This window comes from Centroberyx affinis, unplaced genomic scaffold, assembly GCF_046629955.1.
Source record: "Centroberyx affinis isolate AG114_WGS23_722 - 3 ecotype Tasmania unplaced genomic scaffold, CSIRO-AGI_Caff_v1 ptg001095l_1, whole genome shotgun sequence".
NCBI classification, from domain to species: domain Eukaryota; kingdom Metazoa; phylum Chordata; class Actinopteri; order Beryciformes; family Berycidae; genus Centroberyx; species Centroberyx affinis.
The window spans coordinates 368,401-394,772 of NW_027279640.1; the positions used below are offsets into that span (position 1 = coordinate 368,401).

Here is a 26,372-nt window from a genome sequence, read left to right on the forward strand (position 1 = left end):
CTCTGAGTATATTTTAGATGAGCTACTTTTTACTTTTACTTTAGTAGATTTTTACACCGGTAATTTTACATCTCTTCAAGGAAAATATCAGCATAGTAACAGTACTTTTACCTGAGTAGGATATTCTAGTACTCTTTCCACCACTGTTTATTATACAGTTTAAGAAATGTGAACGCTAATGCGAATGAATCCTTCACAAGTGCTGTAACAAATTCTTTAAGCATGCCGTAACGAATCAAGACAGGAAACGCTGATCGTTATCTGTTATTTTGGAATGTTAATTGCCAAACATGAACATGCATTTGCACGATGTATGTCTTGTTTCTTTCAGTTGATAAGCACCATGAGTTCTTTGGCGGAGTACTGCCTCCCCTCCATCCTGCGCACTTTGTTTGACTGGTACAAGAGACAGAACGGACTGGAGGAGGAGTTGCACGAATACCGACCAAGAGCCAACACCAAGTCCAAAAAGTGAGATTCATAAATGAATTTACTGTATGTCACAACATATCACAGATAGTAAAATGAAAACAATGCAGAAGCATAAACGCTGTCAACTAGTTTGTATGATTGTAGCAAACCTGTTGCTCTTGTTTTTTCTCTCTCTAACAGCGATGAGCAGCAGAGAGATTATCTACTTGAAAGGAGGGATTTGGCTATTGACTTCATCTTCTCTCTTGTACTTATAGAGGTTTTGAAACAGGTGACTAGATTGCACTTACTTAACCCTCTGTTAGACAAAAGAGTGATTCTCAGTACTGTAAATGGCAAGCTTATTAACTACTGTAACGTTTGAGTAGTTATTTGAATTGTAGAAATATATCAGTGTTACCTTTTTCATCATTAGAAACAACTCACTGACACAGAGCCGCTCTGTTTAAGTACTGCTGAAACATAAACTCATCATGGCCGCTGTTTGAACATACATGAACATTCATTCTCATGATGTTGTCTTTCTTCTAACTAGATGCCGCTCCACCCAGTCCTTGACAGTTTGGTCAATGAAGTTATTAACTTAGCCTTTAAGCACTTTAGATACAAAGAGGGGTAAGTAAGCTTTGGCCTTTTTGCAAGACATTTTGTTCTTCATTTTTTAGTTTGTGTTTTTTTCTGACCTATGCTTTGTTTCCCACAGATACCATGGTCCTAACACTGGCAACATGCACACTGTAGCAGACCTCTATGCAGAAGTCATAGGAGTATTAGCCCAGTCCAAGTAAGTTACAAAGTTTTAACAAAAATGCTGTACCAGTGCATAATAATTATATACATGGCTATTGATAAAGATGGAACCACATTAGATTCACAGTTGAACAGAATCAAAAGTTATATAATTTAACATTACTGTTGTTTACTACAGTTACGACACTGCCATTGTGAACCTCACTCTCCTTTCCATCCGTTTTCATTAGCTATCAAGTCTTTTATTCACCGGTCTGTTGTGGCTTGGTGTCATGCCACATGATGATGGTGTGTTACCATTCCTCAAGCCTTTCTGTAAAACATTCCCTGGTTCAAGAGACTGGAACATACTGTAGAGACACACTTTTGGACAAGTCCCCTTCACACCAAACTAGGACTGGAAATTGATGTCTGTTTATTTGAAGTTTTCAGATCATTGCAGCAAGGAACAAACCCTTAAAATAGAGATATGGTCGGTGAGCAGTCTGCATACCTCCGCTCCAAAGTGCTCTCTGCTTAATTTCCTGCAGGAGATGCTTCACTGAGATCTTTGGGACGTTGCTTAGATTCAGAGGTCAAGAGTTTAACTGCATTTTGAAATGATTCTGATAAAATTCATAATGATATTTGCAATGTCTTCAGAGAAATTTATGCTATTTTAATGAAGTTTCTCAGCCGCTGTTTGCGTCTGTGGACATGATAACAATTGCTCCTCATATGACCAAGAGCAACTCATATCCAAGATGCAGTAACAGCTGTATTCAGTGTCTTACAAGCGCAGTACTAGCCACCGGGGAAGAGGTTAAGGGGTGCTGCTCACATGGGCTCCCATGATGAATTACCTTCTAAATTTAGACCAACAGAAGAATCCCATCTCTGGTTCAATTTGGGCAAGGGATCAGGTGCTAGACGAGGAGTTTATCTTTGGGCACAGACTCGCAGTCTGCATACAGAGGGCAAGATGAGGACGATATTCTTGGGAGGCGTGTTGTCGCTTCGCTCCCCCCCTGCATCACAGCCTTGTGAGACGTCTCCATTTTAGATTCAGAATGGATGAGCGGAGGCAGTTCGGAAGTGCTGTTTTGGGATTTGTCTCGCTGAGCTGCCTCTTTATATAGCATCTCATTTAGTGATTTTTTTTCTCCTTTTCTTTTCTTTTCCCCTCAGGTTTCCTGCTGTGAAGAAGAAGTTCATGACTGAGCTTAAAGAGCTGCGGCAGAAAGAGCAGAGTCCCTATATAGTCCAGAGTACCATTAGTCTCATCATGGGGGTCAAGTTCTTCCGAATTAAGATGTATCCCGTCGAGGATTTCGAAGCCTCTTTTCAGTTCATGCAGGTACAGCAGGCTTCAATAGCTGAATGATATTTCAGTCCCTTTGGATTTGCTCCAAATGATCAATCGATTTCATTGTACAAAAGAAACTGATACTTTCCAAACTTCCCTTACTATACAATATATCTGTCACCCACTTTGTATGACTATAGACATGACGGCACTAATATTTATATATTACAGTCTCACATGACTCCTTTCTTTACTTACTTGTTGGCTTTCTTGTATGTTTTAATGGTGGACCCAAATCAGTTTAAGGCTCATATTTCAGTTTGTTTGAAGAATAAGAGAATATCACCAATGTATATATTGGCATATTGGAGAAATTTGTAAAAGAAAAACAGAAAAAAACAAAAATACAATCCTGCCATCTGTGGCCATCTAGGAATCTGTGCCCTTTGACCTCGACTGTACTTCTCATTAAGCTTTGGCAGAAAGTTTGTGTATGACATTACATTTTTAATGCATCAAGCCTGTTTACCTCTTGGGTAAATCTTTATGTATAGATTTACAGTGTGACTATACAGTAAGTTGTTATTGTGTGTTAAACTATCTATTTTTTGCAGGAGTGTGCCCAGTATTTCCTGGAAGTGAAGGACAAGGACATTAAACACGCCTTGGCTGGCGTCTTCGTCGAAATTTTAGTTCCTGTGGCAGCGGTAAGTTTTCCTGCAATACGGGCAAATGTGGCATGCATTACAGCACATTTTTGATTTTGATGGAAAGGCTGGCGTCCTGTCATGTGTCATGTGACCGTGTGCGATGTTATCCTAGGCTGTGAAGAATGAGGTGAACGTCCCCTGTCTGAGGAACTTTGTGGAGAGCTTGTACGACACAACGCTGGACCTGTCCTCCAGAAAGAAGCACTCGCTGGTTAGTCACCCAACAAAAAAAAAAAAAATGACGCAGACTGTCCGGCCTGTTTGTTTGTTTTTGCACACCCCCAGCAGTCGTAGCTCTGACAGCCTCTGCCACACGCTTAGATCTCTTGAATGCCTGTGGTCTCTGTGAGTCCTCAGGCATTTCAAGGCCACTCTTGTGTAATGTTCCCTTTCAACGTCAGCGTCCGTGCGAGGAACAGTTCACAAGGGGAAGACAGGCAGCCGTGTCAATGCGGAGAAACTGCACCATAGCTGTGCAGTATAAACTAAGTGTATGTGACGTCTTTTGCTCCTACAGTATCTTCATTACACACTGTACCAGTTCACAGTGAGCTGGAAAGACAAGAATCCTTATGGAACAGCAGCTTTCTCTTACAGAAGGCGGCGATTGTGGCTTCAAAACACATTTTATGAGAGATGCATTGTCAGTGAAAACACGAAAAATGAAGAAAACCTCATTATGCCTTAAAAAGAAACATCTTATATTGTATTTATGCAGATATAATTCAGAGTTCATGCATAAAACCCCCCAAATTATCCATTCAAAAGACAACCTCAGATATATGTATGCACTGCGATAGTTCAATCTTGTGTTTTCTAAGCTTATATGATTCTAAAAATTGTACCATGACAGATGTCTAAATACTTACTGTCATCCACACAGGCTTTCTACCCGTTGGTGACATGCCTGCTGTGCGTCAGCCAGAAACAGTTCTTCCTCAACAGATGGCACGTTTTCCTCAACAACTGCCTCTCCAATCTCAAGGTAACGTAACCCAGAAACCAGCAGCCATTAACTCAGATTACAGTGGTCTTGGTTGACGATGGAGGAATATCTGGATGAAGGCAGAGTGAGTGTGTTTCCCTGTCGGACGTAATATTCGTCAGCATGACAGTTGTCAAACAGAATCACTAGAGGCACGCTAACCTTCGTCATTATGGTATTTTATTGTCTGCATGGCATGACAGGAATACTCTGACTGCTTCAGGCAGCAATTATCTTCCCTATCCTTGCCAGCATTAAATATTTTAGCAGTGTAATTATAATAATAATCTCTATCATTGTGTAATTATTTTATGTTATGCTATAAACTGTAATTTGTCTATTTTGGGGGAGTTAAAGCGTTGCGTTTGTGCCTTTATCGTTTTTTTTTTTTTTATGGAATTCATTACAGAGTAAAGATCCTAAAATGGCCCGTGTTGCACTGGAGTCCCTGTATCGTCTGTTGTGGGTCTACATGATCCGCATCAAGTGTGAGAGCAACACTGCAACACAGGGGTAAATATTTTCACTCCTTACATAACATTAATAATACATACATGTACATACAAACATTAATTATCTGCTATATTACAGTTTTCCTGATGGTGTCTAAAACCTGTGACACAAGACCTGACTCTAGACCCACAAGTCATCTCATCAAACATTTTTTCAGTCATTTCAGTTAGCAGTTTTACACCAAATGCTGCCCCTTCATTGCCTCTATTTTATTGGATGTGGAAAAAGGGGGATGCTCTGTCCTGTATGTAAATGCACAGGAGTCTAACAGACCCGGGGTCGGGCCACAGCAGATTAACTGTGCTGGTGGCCTAGGGGTTTACCAGCAGCTCACAGACATGATTACGAGCCTTGAGTCCACATGAGGAATCACAAACAGGTCAAGCCAGACTTTTCACACGTGCTAATTAGGCCCGAAATAAACTTGTCTTGAAATAAACCTCTTTTCAAGAAATGGAACAACATCAGTGCAAAACAGGCCAAATTCATACCGTATTCCATGTCGTTTCAGTTTATATACACCGCCTCAACTGTTTAAATGGGTGTTGAATGGGTGTTACAAAGTATTTTTTACACTCTATGTTTTCTCTACCCACAGTCGCCTCAACACCATTGTTACAACCCTTTTCCCCAAAGGATCACGCAGTGTGGTACCAAGAGACATGCCACTCAACATCTTCGTCAAAATCATCCAGTTCATTGCACAGGTAAACAGGAAGATGTGGTATGCTGTCAACAAATGTTACAGTGTCATACAAACAACTCTAGATTTAAACCAGTACATGGTATTCTCGTGCCATAGTGGCTCGTACAGTAGCTGATAGCGCTGTAACATCCATGCCATCACACTTATCTTTTTTTTCTCTTCTTTTATTACAGGAAAGACTCGATTTTGCCATGAAAGAGATTATCTTTGACCTTCTTTGTGTTGGGAAACCCGCAAAAGCCTTTAGTCTTAATCCAGAGGTACACTTTTTACATTTACTTATATTGTGTTTTTAGAGGCAAATGTAAAAAATAGATTTTGCTGTTTATTCACAGAGGCTAACTTGGTTTCCCCCTTCATGGGAAAGAAAAGCTGTCAGCTGTATTTGCTGTAAAATAATATTATTGAGTGAAAACTAGTATTTTGTCATTAAAGTGTTATTTTCAGTCATACATACCGTGGCCAATTTAAAAATTATCTTAATATAATTTTCAAAGATAACCGCATAGGCCCACTGCCTGAAAAAAGGATAACAAGCAGTGGTCACATTTAACAAACAAAACTAAATTCCAGACAGTGATGATAGTAAAAATTGTTTTGAGCTCACAATACAGAAAGGAAATAGAGTTAGGTCATATTTTGGACTTACAATGCAGAGTAATCACAGATGTGTGAGGCGCACATCTGTGATTACATACTCATTATAAATAAAGAAAATGTATAATTCTAATAATAATGTGTTTAAAATGACATGAGAGAACCATCTCTAATCCATTTCTCATGTGAAATACAACCACATCATATTTGAATTATACTTCAGGGGCTAGTAGTCACTTAAAGTCAAATATGGACTACTAGTCAGCTACTATTCATACAACTGTATGCACAGCATCTAGCTCTGTATCAAAATGACTTAAGAGAAACACTGGCGAAAACATCCCACTGTTGCTAGGTAACTTTATCTCTTGTAACTGTAGCAACTGCAGGTACAATTGATTTTCTCTGCTGAAGTTGTTTTCAGTTTCAGTGTCAAAATTCCAGTGGGATTAATAATGCATTCAGAATGAAATTGACGTTGTCTCTTTCTGCTACAGAAGCCTTGGAAATTGATAAGAACAATTTTTTTTAAAGTAAAAGTTACATTTAACCCTCAAAAGACAGAAAATAGAGTAGATCACGATGTGGGTTGTAGTTAGATTTGTGCATCTAAGTGAGCACCTCTGTCCATCTACTGTACATACATATCCCACTTAACTTTCTGCCAGTAAATATATAGTAATGTAATATAAGTGTTTCTTCTCTGTTCAGAGAATGAATATTGGTCTGAGAGCATTCCTGGTCATAGCTGATAAACTGCAGCAGAAGGACGGCGAGCCTCCCATGCCTAACACTGGTTGCACTTTGCCCTCTGGGAACACACTCCGCGTGAAGAAGACCTACCTAAGCAAAACACTGACGGATGATGAGGCCAAAGTCATTGGTAAGCAAGGCGCACTGTATTCAGGAATCTTGAAAATGTCAGACAGCTTACAAAGTCTCACAACACTGACGACTTTAGCATCAAATCTGGTATCAGATGGGAATACGCAGATGAATAACAGCGATGTTTTATCTCATCTGCTCTATAGGTATGTCGCAGTATTATGTCCAAGTCCGGAAGGCTATTGACAACATCCTCAGACACCTGGATAAGGAGGTGGGGCGCTGCATGATGATGACTAACGTTCAGATGTTGAACAAGGAGCCTGAGGACATGATCACGTAAGTGTACGATTCGTCTCTGTCATCCCCGCTGCCAGCACAGCTCAAGTTGGCAAAACTCCTCCTGAGTGACTCATGAGGAACAGCCGTGCTGAACGCGCTCCAGCGCTATCCTGGGAATTTACTCAGTATGACAATGTAATGATTCATCGCTGTGCTTTTTCTGCGGAACAGTTTGACAGCTTTAAACATGTGTCATTAAAAAATGTGCACTTGCAGGGGGGAAAGGAAGCCCAAGATTGACTTGTTCAGGACTTGTGTTGCTGCCGTCCCCCGCGTCCTGCCTGACGGGATGTCCAAGCCGGAGCTGATAGACCTGCTCTCTCGGTGCGTATCTTGGGAAGCCCACTGCGTTATAAGTACACCGTTCCTTCCACATCTTTCAAAACGACACTCCTCATTCCACACAAGCTGAATTCCCTGGCAACGTGCTACACGACGGCCTGATGAGATTATTAGATGTGTTATTAGAGGTGTAATTAAGTGTTATTTATTCTGGTTAGGAACCTTTCCAAACTTCTTGACACGTTTTGGAGCGCCAGCCAGGATAACAGCCTGAATTTCCTGCCTAGCCCGGCTTAATGTTTTCAGCCCAGTGTTTTATTGGTTACATAATGGTTATATATAATGGCCATCACTTTCTAGGTACAGTGAGTCACAGTAAGGTCATTTTGTTGAATAGGGAAGAAACAATGTATAGCCTACACTTTCATTTCCATTTTTATAGACTTGCATGAAGACTTTTGTTAGTTAAATAAGCCCATTGCCTCACTTAAAATAACACTTTTATTATAATGCATCTATGCAATAACCCCATATTTTCAGTTGGCTTTAGAGAATTGCTGTTCCTTTAGGCTTTCTTTAGGCAAATAGGAAATGCTTAAAATACATGTTTATTCCTCACTCTGGGCAACTAGGAACGTGTTATCCTGATGTTAGTTAAAGGAATACCTTGTTACCGCTTAAGTTTCAACTGCTTAATGATCTTAATCAGACACAAAATTACTACATTTGTCCTTTAATTCCTCCAAAATGGCTTTAAGCGCTGTTAGCATTACCCATTGAAAACAAGAGGCACAGCTAGCTGCATGCTAGATATTCTGATATCCTCATGATATCCCTTTAATTGATGCTGATCACAACATGGACAGACTATGTGGTTTTACTCAATAAAACGTGACCACTTCCAACTTTCTCCTTAGTCTGGGTGTTGAGGTTGCACAATGAGCACAGATTTTGTGATGCCTCATTCCCTGAAAAAAAAACACTGACTAATGATGGCTACTTATTGCTTGTCACCAGTTATAAGCCAACATTAATAATGCATTAATGCATTACATTAACAGTCTGATTGTTATGATAGCTGTCTGAAAGAAATTATAAGTGTAGTCTGGCCTTCCTGCTTGTTCCTCTCTGAAGATATGATTGTCTCCACACAGTAGAATTGTTTAATATGAATGTGAGTGAGGTGAGACGCATGTACATTGTCACTGTTAACAATTATAGTCTATTTTGATAAGCAGCAGGCTTCTTGTAGATGGACCAAATAAAGAAGTGCATCAGTGGGGCTTGGATCTGCATGTCGTTATCAGATTTGTACCGCTGCTGTGACGGATATAATTTTTGTGCTGTGAAAATCCTGCTCGCCTAACGAGTAATCTTCAGGCTAAATTTATCTGAAATTAAATCTACTTGCCGGTGGTAAATGGGCGACTTATATTTCACTCTCTGGAGGTAGGAAAGAGATTACTCTAATTCTCACCGTGAAACCTATACAGTGATTTCCCCATTTCATTGATGATAGTGTGTGTTTATGTTTATATGCCTATAAGCTTGCATTTATGAAGCTTCTCTCTGTTTTGTTTTTTGTCCTATTTGCCAGGTTGACGATCCACATGGACGATGAGCTTCGACTCATCGCCCAGAATTCCTTGCAAAGTCTGTTGGTGGATTTCTCTGACTGGCGTGACGATGTCCTGTTCGGCTTCACTAACTTCCTGCTGCGTGAGGTCCAAGACACCCAGCAGGGCATGCTGGACACCTCCCTCAAACTGCTGCTGCAGCTGCTCACACAGTGGAAACTCACCCTGGCCGTCCCAGGGAAGAGCTGTGACACCGCTAAGATACACACCGCCGAGGTACGCTCTCTGAGACTGAAATATGAATATGACTGTTTCCATTATGGCAGATTTTTGTTATGGAAAGCCTGTATATTTGAATTCGTAACTGTTAACTTCCAAATTCATCCAAATCCATTAATGGGATACCTTGCTATTTTGAATCTGTTTTTCTTTGCTATTTTTCTACTATTGCTATTTGAACTGCCTTAACAACAGTTTCAGCATTGTTAGTATTCATCATTTAAACCAATAGGTACCACTAATCACAAGTTAGCTCATTAGTTTGCAGCCCCTTATCAGATTTAGATTAGATTTGCTAAAGCTGGTAATTGTTGTTAATAAAAGTTAATAAAAGTGCTAAAAGTTGTTTTTCAATTAATTGAAATACCAAGGCAGAAGCTTTTTATTGCGACTTTTCAAAATTGTGTTTTCAAAAAAGTGTCTATGACAAGAAATAACCAAGTAAAATTAAAAATACCAAGGTATCATTTTAGTAATTTAACCTCACTCTAGGCAACTAGGAACTTGTTATCCTGATATTAGTTTAAGGAATACCTTGATACCGTTTAAGTTTCAACTGCTTAATCATCTTAATCAGACACAAAATTACTACATTTGGTATAATTTTAGTAATTTAACCTGATGACCGACCCTGCAATAAATACAATAAATCATCTGTTATTTGATTGTGATATTTGTGTCGCAGCTGCTGCAGACGGGCTCCAGTCACAGGATCCCTGCAGAGCGAAGCCCCCACTCCACTGTGCTGCACGCTGTGGAGGGGCTGGCGCTGGTCCTGCTCTGCTCCTGTCAGCTCAGCACCCGCAGACTGGCCATCGCCATACTGAAGGAGATACGCAGTCTCTTTATGACCATCGGGCAGTCTGAGGTAAAAGTGATAGAAAACAACAACAAAAAAATAGGAGAATTTGGTAATTGAAGTTACACTGACTGCAGTACAGAATGTCTAACCTGATTTTATGTTTTGTCAACTGCAGGATGATGATAAACCAATGATTGAGATCATGGACCAGCTCAGTCCTGTAATCCTGGAGAGTTTTGTCAATGTGGCAGTTTCTGACACAGTAAGTTTTTGACTCTATGGCTTAATTCCTATGAACTGTTGGAGGAAAAACAGAGACTCTTGAATATATAAACTCTAGTCTCAGTGAAGATGTGTCTGCATTTTATTTGCAGACACACTATTATGTTTTACTTATTTCTGGGCTCTTGGGCTTTTTCTCAGATTTTATTCATGCTGTATAATTTAATTTGACTTGATTCCCAGATTTCCCAGTGATATGAGATGCTGAACAGTTGTGTCTACTCAACAGATTCAAGCTTCTAGCTGGCTAAAGATCTTGTCAGCTTTCATTGATCAGTTTAGCCATGTGTGGTCAAATTTTCCTTTACCGAACAGCGAGCGCTTGCTACATTGACTCAGCAACAGAAGTTCGACCCAGTTATCTAACATGTAAAACTGAATTAACATCTGGAGCCGAGCAGCTGCTGGCTATTTGACTTCGTTTATGTAATAATGAAGCTGCCAACATGACGCAGAGAAGACAAATTTATTGAGAACAGGTTAATGCATAACTGTTCGTTGCATAATTAGATTTGCATTTCAAAATGAAAAATTATTTCTGATCTGTGTGATCCCTTCACTGCTGCCTTTCTCTCTAAATAACTGTTTGTGTCTGTGAGAATGAATACGCTGAGGGATGAAATTATTCTGATTTGACGTTTGACTCAGACATGACCTCTGACCCTCGTCCCTGTGTGACTTCATGTTCTCCCTCAGGCCGCCATGCCGACGGGCCACAATGTGGACCTTCAGTGGCTGGTGGAGTGGAACGCGCTGCTGGTCAACAGTCACTACGACATCAGGAGCCCCTCGCACGTTTGGATCTTCGCCCAGTCAGTGAAGGACCCCTGGGTGCTGTGCGTCTACAGCCTCCTGCGGCAGGACAACCTGCCCAAACACTGTCCCACAGCGCTCAGCTACGCCTGGCCCTACGCCTTCACCCGCATGCAGCTGCTCATGCCCCTGGTCGACCCAAAGTAAGTGTCCTTCAGCCCTCCAGCGCTGCAGCAAGGCCAAGAGGGACACATTAACTCAATGATTCTCAACCTTTTTCATATCAAGGACCCCTAATTTACTTCACATTTGGGCCACGGACCCCCCATTTGATGAGGTTTTGTCTCTCGGACCCAAATCTGAGAATATTTTTAGTGTTAGATATGATTTTGTCCAGAATTCCACGACTATCTGTATTGAAGGTAGAGAGATAAAAGTGAAACTATGACCAAAATAGTAATTCTTCTACATTCTCTAATTGTGTTAATTTCTTGTACATGAAATAGTGGTGAAGTTTAACAATTCACCAATTTGCTGGGGTCCCCCTGGAACTCCCTCAAGGACCCCTGGTGGTCCCCGGACCCCACGTTGAGAACCACTAACACTTCAGCAGCTCTTCTATTTTACATTTTCTTTATATATCCCAACATAGCATTCCTATTTCAATCGCACTAAGTATCGCCACCTGACAGCAGTTCCCCATTGCATATAAAAATCACTCATGAAAATTACTTCTTCTATTTTTCAGAGAGAGCCCCCTGTGAATTATAGTACAGCTTAGGGCCGGGCGATATTGAAAAAATCAAATATCAGAATATTTTAGACCATATACCTCGATAACGATAATGTGACAATATTTTGGGAGAATGAGTATTCGTGCTTTCATAAGGTAATTACACAAAAGGAAATTTTGAAAATCAGTAATGATTATTAGTAATCAGTAATGTGTAATCAGTAATAAGTAATGTGGATATGATGGGCAGGTAAAGCCAATCATTGTTCGTTTTACTCAGCCAGAACAGGCTAATAAGTTCAGAAAATTGTATCAGTTCACTGTAATGCAGCTTTTAAGACCAGGAAGAAGTGACATTTAAGTTATTTCACAATATTATGGTAACCAACGATATCTAGTCTCATGTTACAATATCAATATTATACGACATATCGCCCAGCCCTAGTGCAGCTAAAACTAAGGATCTAATAATATCTGCTGCTCTTCTTTTGTTTGCTGTAACTCAGTAACCCAGTGTATGCGAAGAAGACCAGCACCTCTGGCGGCGGGGACAATTACGTGACCCTGTGGAGAAACTATCTGATCCTTTGCTTCGGGGTGGCCAAGCCCAGTATCATGAGCCCCGGCCATCTGAGAGCGTCGACACCTGAGATCATGGCCGCCGTGCCTGACAGCGGTGTCAGCTACGATAACAAGGTAGCTGCCTCCCTGTCCTCCGGCCTCATTAATTCCACCAGCGCTTTGTCTCTCCAGGATCAGGTGTTCATAAAGAGCTTGTTGACATTCAAGCTCAAAGCATCAAATTACACAGCAGCTACCTTGAAAGGAGTGGAATATGAAGCTCATATATATATACTCGCAACTGCATAGAAATGTATTTACATGTAATCCTGTGTAGTTAGCGGTGTTTTGTCCAGTAAAGGGAGATTTGTCTGTCGAGACTAAAGTGATGGTGTTTGATGTTGCAGGTAATTGGGAGCCCATCTGTGGCTTGGCTCCTGAAGCAGTTGGTCCCACTGATGAGGGCAGAGAGCATTGAGCTGACAGAGTCATTAGTTCTGGGCTTCGGTCGCACCAATTCCCTTGTATTCAGGTAAATCAGAAAGTGATATCATAGATCTTTCATTTTAAGGCATTTTGATTGCTGGAACCAACCAATTTCAATTTGAATTTCCCCTTAGTGAGGATTGTTTCTTAAACTTTCTCATCATGTACAGTCAAACGTTTGTACAGACGCATTTTTCTTTATTTTCACTATTTTTCACATTTTAGAATAATAGTAAAGACATCAAAACTATGCATTTAAGCACAAGTCTTTAGATCAAAATGGCTTTAAGATAATGAAAAACATAGTACATTCAATCAGGTGTTTCCAAACTTTTGAAACACCTGATTGGTAGTGTATATGATTCACACATGAAGCTAGATAGTAGCACAGCTTCATGATTTTTAGCTGTTGTTTGTTTGCTACAGTTTTGTTTTTGTCTTTTTTTTAATGGGACAAAAGCAATGAAATGGAAATTACTGCACAATCCATTACTTTCTCTCTAATTAAAGTCCATGCTGACCTGTATTTGTGTGGATTTAAATGAGAGATGAACAGGGGATTATAGTTGAGTGGTGCCTTGCTGCCATTTACAGTTGCATCTGAGTTTTTTTCCTGGAAATCCGATTTTAGCTCAAATACCTTTTCCTTGGAAAAGTAATATCAGTTTTACTGCAGAGTTACCCTATACCTATTTCTCCTTTATTGAATCTTTAATGCTGCTTGATGAAGCAGTTTTGGTTTCTATCTCATGATTTATATTTTCCCTGTCTCTACACAGGGAACTTGTGGAGGAGCTACATCCCCTAATGAAAGAGGCGCTAGAAAGAAGACCTGAGGTTGGTTGATTGCATTTACAACATAGTGCAACATATCAGCAAAATCAGTACAATTACAGTGATTTTTTTATTAACTGAATAGGGGGGTATAACCCTACCAGGGAGTTTGCATGTGACAGCACTTCTGTCATCTTTCTTTTTGATTTTCACAGAACAAGAAGCGGCGTGAGCGGCGAGACCTCCTGAGACTGCAGCTGCTGCGGATCTTTGAGCTGCTGGCTGACGCAGGTGTCATCAGTGACAGGTCAGTGTGGCTGTAGCTGACGCATCGCAGCCTCACACTGGGCAGTGTCACACTAGCAGACAGAATGTGGCCCCACGCTGGGGGAGTACAAGTCAGACTATACAGGAATCACACAGGCTCGCCAGGATTCAAAACAAACTATTCTAATTACAAGATTGTTCTGTCCTTTTGGTACATCAGCACTTAACACCAGAGGTGGAAAGTAACTAAGTACATTTACTCAAGTACTGTACTTAGGTACAATTTTGAGGTACTGGTACTTTACTTGAGTATTTCCATTTTTTGTGACTTCATACTTTTACCCCCCTACATTTCAGAGGGAAATATTGTACTTTTTACTCCACTACATTTATCTAATAGCTGTAGATATTAGTTACTTTGCAGAATTAGGTTTTACATACAAAACATAGAAAACACTTATAAAATATGTTGCATTGTTGGAGTTGAAACTCCCCAACAGTATATGGAGCAGTTAGACCTAAAACATTAACACTAAAACTTCAATAATTTAACATTCTGATTGGGACCGTTCTTCAGAATGAGTACTTTTACTTGTGATACTTAAGTACATTTTACTGCTAATACTTCTATACTTTTACTTAAGTAAACTTTTGAATGGAGGACTTTTACTTTTAATTGAGTATTCTTTCATTATTGTATTGGTACTTTTACTTAAGTAAAGGATTTGAGTACTTCCACCACTGCTTAACAACTCATGGTTAATTGTATTTATCACAGTTTTGCCAAACGTTGAAAAAGAAGTTGAAAACATCGCTGTTGCATTCTGTCCTATTTGGTTGTATTTTCCTTTCATGGGGCATTTCCCTGTTTCTCTCTTTTCCCACAGTACAAACGGGGCTCTGGAACGTGACACCCTGGCCCTGGGCGCTCTGTTCCTGGAGTATGTGGATCTGACCCGGATGCTTCTGGAAGCTGAAAATGACAAAGATGCAGAGATCCTCAAGGACATCCGAGCTCACTTCAGCGCCATGGTGGCCAACCTCATCCAGTGTGTCCCAGGTGAACACAATAGATTCCTTTACCTGGCTGATCTTGAAAGGCCAGTCATTGACGATTGCTGTGCAAGTCAGATTGAATTATTTCTGTATAAAGTCTCTGCAGATTTTTAAAAGCTGTACATGTTTTGCATTTCTTTTATACGGATGTCTACTACAATCCAGCGGGGAATGTCCCTTTCAGCCATTTGGGGATTGTGAATTATGAAACAGGCTTCAGTTTGGCCGGGGTTAGTGCAGCACATGGAGCACAAGACTCTTGACATTGATCTTGATTTGGACATATCCCAAGGCGAGTAGCTCCAAAAATAGTGCAGCTTAAGGACGGCGGAGGCAAGGGCAGGTGATGACTCATGGGTTGCCAGGAGCCGGGCTTTCAGGAGTCCCTGATGAATGGCAAATGATCTGTCAAGGGGGGAACAGCACTTTATTATCGCCCTCTCAGAAAATGCACTTTTAGTAGATTGTTAAGTATATATAAGACACCTGAATGATTTCGCTGACTCTTTACGCTCTCAGTGACGGACTTGCGTGTCCTCCCTCCCCCAGTGCACCACAGGCGGTTCCTGTTCCCGCAGCAGAGCCTTCGGCATCATCTCTTCATCCTCTTCAGTCAGTGGGCTGGCCCCTTCAGCATTATGTTCACCCCTCTGGACCGCTACAGCGACAGGAATCACCAGATCACTCGATATCAGTATTGTGCCCTCAAGGTAAGCACGCTCTCCGTAAACTTTTGTCCTCCACGAGCTCTTGCCCCCCCCCCCCCCCCCCCTTCCATGCTTAGGAAGAGAGAGATTAATGTTTCTTGGCATGGGACTGCTCTGAATTCTCTGAAAAGCAAATCAAAAAACGAACCATATGTCCAGGAAATAATCCATAAATTTTACCATAAATCCATAAATTTCTTCTGTCTTTTGCAGAATGACGCAGTAATATTTGCTTTGTGTAGTTATTGTGCTAAATTTGAACTCATCCATCTGAGTCAGATGGAGCAGTTTCATTGCAGCATGCAGGGGAAGACTGGTACTATAAAGGAGTTTTCCTTGGAAGTTGAAACCTGTAACATGTCAGCATTATTGACTAGCCAGTCCAAACAGTCTATTCAGAGTCACTGCAATTTATTTCCACAGGATGTGTTTTTTACATGAATAAATATCATAAACAACTCTGTCTCCATAATAGAATAGCTGCCTGAAATAATTGTCTGTCTATCTGAGAGGGATTTGTGCCGTGTTGTTTGTTCTTCCAGGCCATGTCTGCTGTGCTGTGCTGCGGGCCTGTGTTTGATAATGTTGGCCTTTCTCCAGATGGATACCTCTATAAGTGGCTGGATAATATACTAGCCTGCCAGGATCAGCGGGTATGTGGCCAATAATTTACCACCGTGATGCATTTAAACAAAGAACTGACCCAAAAAGCCCCCCTGATAGTTTGCTGAGGCTTGCTTTATAAAAAAACCATTATCTTGCTGGAGTGCTGGCAAGAAGTGAAGGATGGCTTTTGTTTCAAAGTAAATTTCTTGCAATTTTTTTTTTCTTTCAATTTACTGTGATACATGATAAAGCACCTGTCTTTGTATATGTATGTTTATTATACTCATTCTTTCTCCAGGGCAAAGTTGACTTTCAGTTGGTGCCCTTTACATTATATGGCCTTCCTTGTGATGAATAGAAAACTATAGCACTAACTGGGCAGGTTGCCCAGAAAATGTCATTTATCATCTTTTTGGTATGGCAGAACTAGAGCTTTGTGATCCATCACTTTTGCACTGAATACCATAATCTTTCAAAGTAGATACAGCCTCAGAAAAGCTTTAGAGCGAAATCCGAAATACAGGGGATCCTTATAAAAGAGCGAAACCAAGGAGAAACTGCTGTTTCTGTTGGTTTCTCCTCCTGGCTCAGGTCCACCAGCTTGGCTGTGAAGTCGTCATCCTGCTCCTGGAGCTCAACGCCGACCAGGTCAACCTCTTCAACTGGGCAGTGGATCGCTGCTACACAGGCTCCTACCAGCTCGCCTCAGGCTGCTTCAAAGCCATAGCTACTGTCTGTGGCAGCAGGTACGAAACCTCACAATCTCTTCATCTAGTTGCATCGGCTGCCTGTGTCATGGCTAGTTACGTCCTCATCTTTCGTAGTATAAGCATTACTTTTCTGTATTATGCACTCCACTGTTTGTTTGCACGTCGCCTATTTGAGATGCAGCTAATTAATGATTTGACTAATTAGGTTAGAAATGCTCTAGATCTTCCAGATTTCTTCTTCAAGTGTGGAAAGCGCTGGCAAATTAGCTTAGGCTTCAAAGCGTCACCTCAGCTAATCCTCTTAAAGAGCTCACCATTCATCTGAAATTGGGCTTCCTCTCTTGTTTTCTCTCAAAAACATTCATCTAAGCAGCAACTGGAACACACAGCATAAGCCACACTTTACACTCTTATACACTCATCATACTGAAACATTACTTCATAGTGTTTTTTTTCTCTCTTTTCTTACTTGCAGAAACTACCCTTGTGATATAGTGACATTGCTGAATCTGGTGCTCTTTAAGGCATCAGACACCAACAGAGAGATCTATGAGATTTCAATGCAGCTAATGCAGGTGAGAAAAACGGGCAGAGTTGTCCTTCGCTGTGTAGTTCTGTTTTTATGAACACAGTGCAAATGGCATATCCCTCCTCTTTGTTTTAACAGATTCTTGAAGCTAAGCTGTTTGTATACTCTAAGAGGATTGCAGAGCAGAAGCCAAGCAGCATCCTCTATGGCACCCACGGTCCGCTGCCACCTCTTTACAGTGTCTCCCTGCCTCAGCTCTCCAGCCAGCTGGCCAGGATGTACCCCGAACTCACACTTCCTCTATTCTCAGGTAACTGTGTGTGTGTGTGTGTGTGTGTATATGTATGTGTGTATGTGTGTCTCTAGAGTGGAATTAGTCATGGTATTTTAGTCCACAGTTCTCCACAGCCTTGTCATCTTCCTTTGGTTTCCCACTAAATGCTGTTTGCTCATCTTACAAAGAAGCCTTCCACTCCCACTCCCCAGACACTTATTGTATCTATGGAGACTCCCACTAACCACAGCAACAGCGAAATATAATTTTTCTAAGGGACTCCCCGGGTTTAAGTTGAATTCATATGTGGATCAGGATTAAACCGGCAATTATGGCGAATCTGAGTATATGTATGTGATTTCCATGTGGCGTATAAACACCGCAGTCCCCACTGATGTTATTCTGATGTTGTTATTGCCTTTCCTCTGCATGTCCCAGAGGTTAGCCAGAGGTTCCCCACCACCCATCCCAACGGGAGGCAGATCATGCTAACCTACCTCCTGCCCTGGCTCAGTAACATCGAGCTGGTGGATAGCGGCCTGCTGCTGCCGGTCTTCACCTCTTGCATCCCGGATTATGAATTTGCTGGTCGGGCAAACAGCGCGGGACCGTCCCATCCACTGAAAGGCAACGGCTGGGGCTCGCTGCAAGCCACATCTATGGTTCTCAACAACCTCATGTTCATGACTGCCAAGGTACGTCATGTTGGGACTAGGCCTGTGGCAATATGAACATTTCATAGTATGATTATCTTGACCAAAATTATCTTGTTATATGATAAATATTAAAAAGATGAATACTTTATAAACAGTTCTGTAATATACTTCAATTACTTAAAAATGTATCATATCAATCATAAGACATTTGACTTTATCTTAAAAAACAAAATTATAAAATGCTAATATAGCTTATAGAAACTGCAAGGATAGTTTTAAATAAAACAGCATCTAAAATAAGTAGCTAAGTGCTACTGGCCTGCATCCACTTTAACTCAGTCAGCAACATGAATTAAACATTTATCAGAGAGCTCCAGCTATGGGGGAAATAAAACATCAATGATGACAGACTAGTCGCAGTTATCACAGTGGTCACGGTAATGAAAATTATAACCATTGTTGTTTTTTACTGCGATATATAGTAATACTGGTTATTGTCTCAATTCTAGTTGGGACACCAAATCAATTTTCAAATCATATTGAATACAGTTGCAGGATGCAGGTAATCTAAGGTCAAACGAATTACACAGCTCACAGGATGCTATCTGTTGTTTCTGCCCTGCCTGTCAGTATGGGGATGATGTACCTGGACCAGAGATGGAAAACGCCTGGAATGCCTTAGTCAGCAACGAGAAGTGGAGCCACAATCTGAGAACCACTCTGCAGTTTCTCATCAGCCTGTGTGGCGTCAGCAGTGACACCACCCTGCTGCCCTATGTAAGTGTCAGACCTTCAGGAACACTTGAAGCTATTCTGTATCTGATGACTCTGCTTGTGCCAGTTTTCTCAACGGTATTCCATGATTTGCTTGCTCAGATCAAGAAGGTGGTGATCTACCTGTGTCGGAACAACACCATCCAAACCATGGAGGAGTTGATATTCGAGTTACAGCAGACGGATCCAGTCAACCCTGTGGTGCAGCACTGTGACAGTCCTCCCTTCTATCGCTTCACTGCCACCAGCAAGGCCTCCACAGCTGCTTCAGGTGCAGTAAACCTCTCCACACATTTGTTTCAGTTATTTATCACTGTCTGACTGAGTGGGACAAGAGTGTAATCTAGCAAGGGGGCCAGAAGGTTGTCGGTTTTTACCCCAAACTGCTCCAGTGGAGCTGCTTAGTAAACTATGTTTGGTCTGGGCAGCTCCCAGGTACGAATGTGAAGCAGGGCGTTGGTGGAAAAGAGCATGCTCGGTTGACTTTCCCTGGACAAAAAAAAAAGAGAAGTATTTTACTCCTTTTTCTGGCTCATTTCTAGGCACCACATCCAGCAGCAATACTGTTGTCCCTGGCCAGGAGAGCTTTCCTGACACAGATGATACTAAGGCCGCAAAGGAGAATGAGGAGAGGTAGGCGATGAGGTTTTTTGACACTGAAAAACGTCATTCGGTTTATTATTAGCACAGGCATGAAGATGAACTCTTGTTTCTCTGACCCCAGGCTCAGCCACATAATGCGAGCCCACAACCGCCTGGAGTCCCGCTACAGCAACAGCTCAGGAGGCTCCTATGATGAGGAGAAGAGTGAGTATTATAACGCTCAAATCACCCTGTGAAAAATGTGGCTATTATGGTCGGGTGAGTGTGGGTACGCTGTCTGGGCCGGAGGGTAAGATGGTGGTCAGGATGGTGTCATTGATAATGCATGAGCGGGGCAGAGTAGCCTGGAGCTCTTAGAGCCTTCTGTGAGAACTGGCACTGAAATAAAAGCAGTCACTTCACTGCTGCCAGTGACCCGAAAACAGCTTTGTTATACTCTCTTGGTCCGAATTAGTGCTGCGGTCCGATGTGAGTTGCAATGACTTGAAAAGCATTCTCAAATAGCCTCTAAACCTTAACTGTGTTCTATGAGATGGCTAATTATCATATTGAGATTGATCATTTTAAAAAAGTATTTGAATTGTGCTTGACACAGAATGCTGTTCATGTTTTCTTTGGAGAGTGACATGCTGTTCTTTTCTTTGTGTGTACATGCCACACAAGTCCAGTTGACTCCGCAAGACCATTTTTTGACGAAACTGTAATTTTTGATTGTGGTTTTCCGTTATTGTGGTGTCATAAATGTCAGCAGTATAATGTTTTGTAATCATTCAGGTGAACCTCTGCCCCCGTACGCTGGTTGGCTGATGACCGTTGTTGAGACCAATCAGCCCCATCCTCTGCCCATGCCGCTGAATGGAGGATGCTGGGCTCCGCTGGTGGACTTTTTACCAGAGACCATCACTCCCAGAGGACCTCTGCATAGGTTCGACTGTTGCACACAATTATCCAAAATGAGCTGATTCTAACTAGTAGTCTAGTTTGAAATGCCCTGACAAGAAAAAGGTATAGTATATAGTATATTGTAATATAGTATATTGTAAGCATGAAATTGGAGGGAGCATTTACTGTCAGATCTTTGACCAAACTGATCTTTGACCTATGATAGCCTGTCACACTTTGCTCTGATTGATCAATTATAAATGGCTACAGATGGAGACAGATCCACACAGGAATGCAATGCGCCAAAATGTCATCCTTTTGCCGTTCAGATTGGCTTTTCAAATTTCCCATGAGATATCCCAATGGTCTGAGTCTTTATGCGTTTTTGTTGTCACAGGTGTAACATTGCAGTCATCTTCATGACAGAGATGGTAGTGGACCACAGTGTGAGAGAGGACTGGGCCCTGCACCTGCCCTTACTGCTGCATGCCCTGTTTTTGGGTGAGTTCACATCATAGTCAGTCATCCCCTATAGAACAGGGTTAAAAACAGGTTTACAAAAGAATGAAAAGGGCAAATACAACATTAATAAAGTATATAAAACCAAGTTGTATGAAAGCTCTCTAATAAAAGTGTTTTTCAAGAAGGGATTTAAAGAATTTCAAGTGCAATATGATTCATGGACATGGTTTATATCTCTAAGCACACATAACAGAGTTGGAGAAGTCAGTTAAAATCGCTCTTCTGGTAGAAATGCTATCCTTCATCCAATTCAACAGCGCTCTTCTGAAAGGGCTTCATTGGTAGGACAGCCGTTTATTGTGGTAGACGGCAGGTTCAAGGGTGTGAAACTGGGAAGGCTGAAAAGAAACTCAAGCTGAAAAGAAACTGTGGTCCTTGCTTTCACAGATGACGCCTGTCATGTGTCACAGTGTGCTTAAATAGATTGAGCAGTGCTGTATTCTGATTGTGTCTCTCCCTCTCTCTCCAGGTATGGATCACTACCGTCCAGAGGTGTTTGAGCACAGTAAGCGTCTCCTCCTCCACCTGCTCATCACATTATCCTGCAACAACAACTTCCAGGCCATCGCCTCTGTCTTGCTGCAGACACGCGAGATCAATGGCAGCAAGACCCTGACCAGCAAGCCAAGCCTTCAGCCAGAGTATTTAACTTCAGGTAAAAAAACAAATAAGGCTTTATTCTATGTTGTTGGCTTTATTTATACTCCTTAATGTGTTTCCTCAACTATGAGTGTATCCGCAGTTTCCTGAAAGGTTGGGATACCCCGGGGTTCAGTTGACACGGCAGCTTGAAATTTGACACACTGCTCTTCTCTCTGGCTAATATAAACTCGAACATCAGGAGGGAATGGCTTGCATTCCTTTTAGAGGATAGATAAGTTTCTTATCTGGGGGGAAAATATTTGGACACTGCGCCAAAAGCAATATTATGTACAGAGGACATCAAAGGTCTTGATTAAAGCATTCCATTCTGCTATTTTTATCCTCTTGCCCAAAATGGGGCCATCTGCAAAGGGCTGGGAGGGGTTGGTTTGTTGTTTTTTATCCCCCCCACTTAATTTGTTTTGCAAATGTCTAGACATTTTTGAAATGCTCAGAGTAGTCTGTATCCATTTGTTTAATTAAAGAATACAATTTGTGTGCCAGAAATGGTGATATTGTTAACAATGTTACCACAATGATAACATTGCTGTTTTATCTCATATTAAGATCCCAAGAAAACGTCCCGTCTTTTTTGCATTTTAATTCCCATTTTTACCCAGTAGGGTCGCAGGTTTGCAAAGTCATCAGAGTCCCCCTGGTTAGGGATTGCATGTTTGAGCCCCTTACCAAAAGTACCAAATATTGCTTAAGTGCCTGGTACAAGGGAACCTTAACTCTGTGTATTATTACAACCTTTATTTATTCAGGTAAAATCCCATTGAGCTCAAGATCTCATTTGCAAGAGAGATTTGAATTACATAAAAACCTCATAGAACTAACAAAAAATTCATAAAACTAACAAGCAATCTAAAAATGTATAAAATAAAATAATAAAAACAGTAAAATTCAATAAAATAAAATGCAATGAATCAATACAATGTAATGTAAAACCCCAGACCTCCTTCGAATACGAAAATAGAGACAGCATCAAGTTAAAAACAATTACATTCCGCTATAGAAAGACTTAAGATATATAAGTATATGTGTACTGACATGCTAATTCGCTCATACTAAATGCCGAAATACAGCACAGTATTATATAATCCTTGCAAAAATGACCAGTTTGGAAATAAAATCAACAAATATTTGGGTAGCACATTATTAATTAAATGCGTCTCACCTCCCACTCCCAGTTCCATCCTAAAAAAATAGTCCCATCGGTAGAAAGGACTAATTGGATTCAAATTCCAGAGATGCCAAAACAGGTCATGCTGCTCACCACATCTTCTCTACTTAAAACTCCCACCATTTCCCACTAAGACTTCTGAACATTACAGTTCGAGGAAATGAAATCAAACATCCACATGAATTACTGTAACCTTCTTTTATTTTTAAAATCATGTTGTTCCTCTGTTGCGTCCAGGAGGAGGTTTTGACTTCCTGCGGGAGTGCCAGGCGTCTCCTGTGCCGGACTCCGGTCTCAGTTCCTCCTCTACATCGTCCAGTCTGAGCCTGGGGGGCAGCAGCAACAACCTGCCTGAGATCTCCCAGGAGGTGGAGGAGCTGGTGGCCTCCAACGAAATGGATGAGAAGACTAACAAGCTCATCGAGTTCCTAACTACAAGGTACTGTAGCTGGTACTGCTGTCCACATGTTACTCCCCTGATAGAGAGAGCAGATACCGGGAAGTGTTTGAGCAGTGGGAATGTAGTTTCACCCAAGAAAATAAAAAAAAACATCAGGTCTTAAGAGATGCCGGAACTATTTTCCAGAATCACTATGTGTTATACAGCTAAAAAGGTTTAAAACATACATTCAGCATATCCTTGCCTTTCTAATGTACTCTCTTTCTCATATTGCTTGATATAGATTACCACCTAGTGGTTTGATATGCATAGTGCAATAGACTCTCATAGGACTCAGTAAATGAAATTATCAGAGTTGATAGCCTAATCAAGACAGTGCGACAGGCTTTGATGATGATGAATTACACACAGTGGAAATTTTGATTAAAATTGTCATCAAGCAAATCCTTCAAATTGTTTCGATTTTATTTAATTGCAATAGCCTTTGTTGGTTTATGCATATAAGATGTTGAATATTCTCAATTGAAGCATAACAACCCCTAAATTTGGGCTTCGTACTGTAGATCATTTGTCTGTTCAGCTTATTTTCCCACTGCTAATATGATAGCGCTCCACATTTTTCATAAGTCTGGCTTTGTGTCATTTTATCGAAGCTGATAATGTATGTTATCAGTGACTGAGGCAGTGTTGCTTTACAGAGCCTACGGGCCGCTGTGGTGCCATGAAGACATTTCACCAAAGAACCAGAACTCCAAAAGCACCGAGCAGCTGACCAACTTTCTGCGACACGTTGTATCTGTGTTCAAAGAGTCCAAGTCAGGTAAACCTCCAGTAACCTATACCCAACCTTAATAATTAATAACCCGCACTACACAGCACTGTCTCTGCCACTCAGTAATTCCATATTCACTTGACATGTACTTTGAAAATCCTCTGTCTGTTCTCACTAGATTTCCACCTGGAGCAGCAGCTGAGCGATGTGGCCCTGCAGACGGCTTTGTGCAGCTCGTCGCGGCATTACGCTGGACGTTCCTTCCAGGTGTTTCGAGCCCTCCGCCAGCCCATCTCAGCCCACGCTGTGTCCGACCTGCTCTCCAGGCTGGTGGAAGTAGTGGGGGAGCATGGAGAAGAAGTGCAGGTTCGTGCTTTATCTGTGTGCGTGCATGTGTGAGTGTGTGTGTGTGCACACTGTGTATCACTGAGCTCAAGTACTTAAGGATAATCCATGTAGGATTTTTTCTTTTCTTCTTTTATCCCTGTCTAATGCCCATCAGCGCTACAGTTTATGCTAGAAGGCACTCAGTAGAGTGCAAACCTGAACAACTCTCCAGCCTGCAAAGCTGCAGCCTCTGTAATGGTTTATGTTTGTTTATCGTCTGTCATCAGGCTTTGATTTCCAAGAAGATAGCACACAAATACAATGCTGTTTAGCAGCCTCAGTATAATAGTTAAGGTTAAAAATCAATAATCATCTAATGGCAGAAATCACCAATCTGGATCATCACCAACATCAAATCCACTGATCCTTGTGCCAAGGGCTACCTGTGTACCAGACTTCATCCACATCCGTTTGTTACTTTTTGAGATATCTTGCTGACAGACAAACAGACAGGGGTGAAAACATAACCTCCTTCTAACTTCGTTGGCAGAGGTAAAAAAAAAATCCCTGAAGAACTACTTTCTAGCAGGATATATCAGTATTTCACTTCTGCACTGCTTTTAATGTGCAACTTCACAGTTTACCTGAAGGGATCCCTCAGCTTTCACAACAAACGGAGCCTGAAAACTCCCAAATTCTCACTGAAAGCACAAAGCAGGTCATCAGGGCTACAGTTTGTGAAGACAACACTCTTTTTGTCAGCAATTAAATGCTGTGTTACAGCTAAATTCATGATAACAAGAAAATCTTCCACATAACTGCAGTTGCCTCTCTCTCTCTCTCTCTTAGGGCTATGTGATGGAGGTGTTACTTACACTTGAATCTGTGGTGGATAACTTGGCAGAATGTCTCAAGAACAACGATCTCATGGCTATCTTGACAAGGTTTGTGTCTCCTCCATATCACCTTCATAATCAACGAAAGTGGGTATTTTGCTCAGAGATCCAGGGACTTTCATGTATTATTTGTTGCGTTTCAGAGCATCATCTCCAGATTTCCTCACCAATGGCAAGCTGACGTCCAACAGGAAAAGCACCGGGCAGCTCAACCTCAGAAGAGCTGAGAGGAGCCGACATCAGAGGAGCTCCTCTGTCCCCAAGAAGTTCGGGGAGGCGGACAGGTGCTCCGACCCGCCTCGCAGCGCCACGATGGACCGCATCCAGGCGTGCGTCCAGCAGGGCGGGTTAGCCAAGACCCGCAGCCCGTCTTCGTCTAAAGACAACATCACCGACCCGACCAGCATCAACCACCCCAGCAACCTGCTGGCCACCGTATTCTGGGTGGCGGTGTCGCTGATGGAGTCGGACTTTGAGTTTGAGTATCAGATGTCTCTGAGGCTGTTGAACAAGCTGCTGGGCCACGTGTCGCTCGACAAACAGGAGAACAGGGAGAAGCTAGAGAAACTGCAGAGTCAGCTGCAGTGGAGCAGCTTCGCCGGGCTTCAGCAGCTGCTACTGAAGGGCTTCACCTCCGTGTCGACCACCGACCTCACCCTGCAGCTCTTCTGCCAGCTCACACCTGTCTCCCGAGTGCCAGTGGTGGACACTTCACAAGCCATAGGTACACTGCAGGGTTTTGACCAGTATTTCCGAAGATATTTTGTGCAATATCTCAGTTCAATATCTTTAAATTTGATCATTTTCATACCAAAACATTACACGTATTCAGTGTTTCAACCAGAATTTTATTCTTGGCAGCCTCTAAAACTCTAACACTAAAATTCTC

The 26,372-nt window shown here is 41.6% G+C and overlaps 1 protein-coding gene across 3 annotated transcripts in view; it reads left to right on the plus strand.

Moving 5' to 3' along the window:
• frya (furry homolog a (Drosophila)) overlaps nucleotides 1–26,372 on the plus strand; it is a 52,725-nt gene that overhangs the window by 13,096 nt on the left and 13,257 nt on the right. For 2 of the 3 annotated variants that reach the window (XM_071523592.1, XM_071523591.1), the window contains exons 4-44: nucleotides 332–471; nucleotides 613–703; nucleotides 968–1,047; nucleotides 1,136–1,216; nucleotides 2,350–2,518; nucleotides 3,082–3,174; nucleotides 3,290–3,388; nucleotides 4,061–4,162; nucleotides 4,572–4,675; nucleotides 5,274–5,382; nucleotides 5,555–5,641; nucleotides 6,690–6,861; nucleotides 7,010–7,142; nucleotides 7,362–7,469; nucleotides 9,025–9,280; nucleotides 9,969–10,151; nucleotides 10,261–10,347; nucleotides 11,064–11,323; nucleotides 12,360–12,549; nucleotides 12,822–12,946; nucleotides 13,680–13,737; nucleotides 13,890–13,981; nucleotides 14,829–15,001; nucleotides 15,547–15,707; nucleotides 16,247–16,357; nucleotides 16,902–17,056; nucleotides 17,496–17,595; nucleotides 17,688–17,859; nucleotides 18,262–18,518; nucleotides 19,110–19,256; nucleotides 19,356–19,524; nucleotides 19,796–19,886; nucleotides 19,978–20,060; nucleotides 20,631–20,781; nucleotides 21,136–21,239; nucleotides 21,730–21,915; nucleotides 23,329–23,527; nucleotides 24,187–24,308; nucleotides 24,439–24,626; nucleotides 25,437–25,531; nucleotides 25,627–26,207. In XM_071523592.1, coding sequence (XP_071379693.1) covers nucleotides 332–471; nucleotides 613–703; nucleotides 968–1,047; nucleotides 1,136–1,216; nucleotides 2,350–2,518; nucleotides 3,082–3,174; nucleotides 3,290–3,388; nucleotides 4,061–4,162; nucleotides 4,572–4,675; nucleotides 5,274–5,382; nucleotides 5,555–5,641; nucleotides 6,690–6,861; nucleotides 7,010–7,142; nucleotides 7,362–7,469; nucleotides 9,025–9,280; nucleotides 9,969–10,151; nucleotides 10,261–10,347; nucleotides 11,064–11,323; nucleotides 12,360–12,549; nucleotides 12,822–12,946; nucleotides 13,680–13,737; nucleotides 13,890–13,981; nucleotides 14,829–15,001; nucleotides 15,547–15,707; nucleotides 16,247–16,357; nucleotides 16,902–17,056; nucleotides 17,496–17,595; nucleotides 17,688–17,859; nucleotides 18,262–18,518; nucleotides 19,110–19,256; nucleotides 19,356–19,524; nucleotides 19,796–19,886; nucleotides 19,978–20,060; nucleotides 20,631–20,781; nucleotides 21,136–21,239; nucleotides 21,730–21,915; nucleotides 23,329–23,527; nucleotides 24,187–24,308; nucleotides 24,439–24,626; nucleotides 25,437–25,531; nucleotides 25,627–26,207 — 6,064 coding nt within the window. Of the gene's footprint in view, nucleotides 1–331; nucleotides 472–612; nucleotides 704–967; nucleotides 1,048–1,135; nucleotides 1,217–2,349; nucleotides 2,519–3,081; nucleotides 3,175–3,289; nucleotides 3,389–4,060; nucleotides 4,163–4,571; nucleotides 4,676–5,273; nucleotides 5,383–5,554; nucleotides 5,642–6,689; nucleotides 6,862–7,009; nucleotides 7,143–7,361; nucleotides 7,470–9,024; nucleotides 9,281–9,968; nucleotides 10,152–10,260; nucleotides 10,348–11,063; nucleotides 11,324–12,359; nucleotides 12,550–12,821; nucleotides 12,947–13,679; nucleotides 13,738–13,889; nucleotides 13,982–14,828; nucleotides 15,002–15,546; nucleotides 15,708–16,246; nucleotides 16,358–16,901; nucleotides 17,057–17,495; nucleotides 17,596–17,687; nucleotides 17,860–18,261; nucleotides 18,519–19,109; nucleotides 19,257–19,355; nucleotides 19,525–19,795; nucleotides 19,887–19,977; nucleotides 20,061–20,630; nucleotides 20,782–21,135; nucleotides 21,240–21,729; nucleotides 21,916–23,325; nucleotides 23,528–24,186; nucleotides 24,309–24,438; nucleotides 24,627–25,436; nucleotides 25,532–25,626; nucleotides 26,208–26,372 lie in introns of all 3 variants that reach the window. The other variant, XM_071523590.1, reaches the window with a different exon arrangement.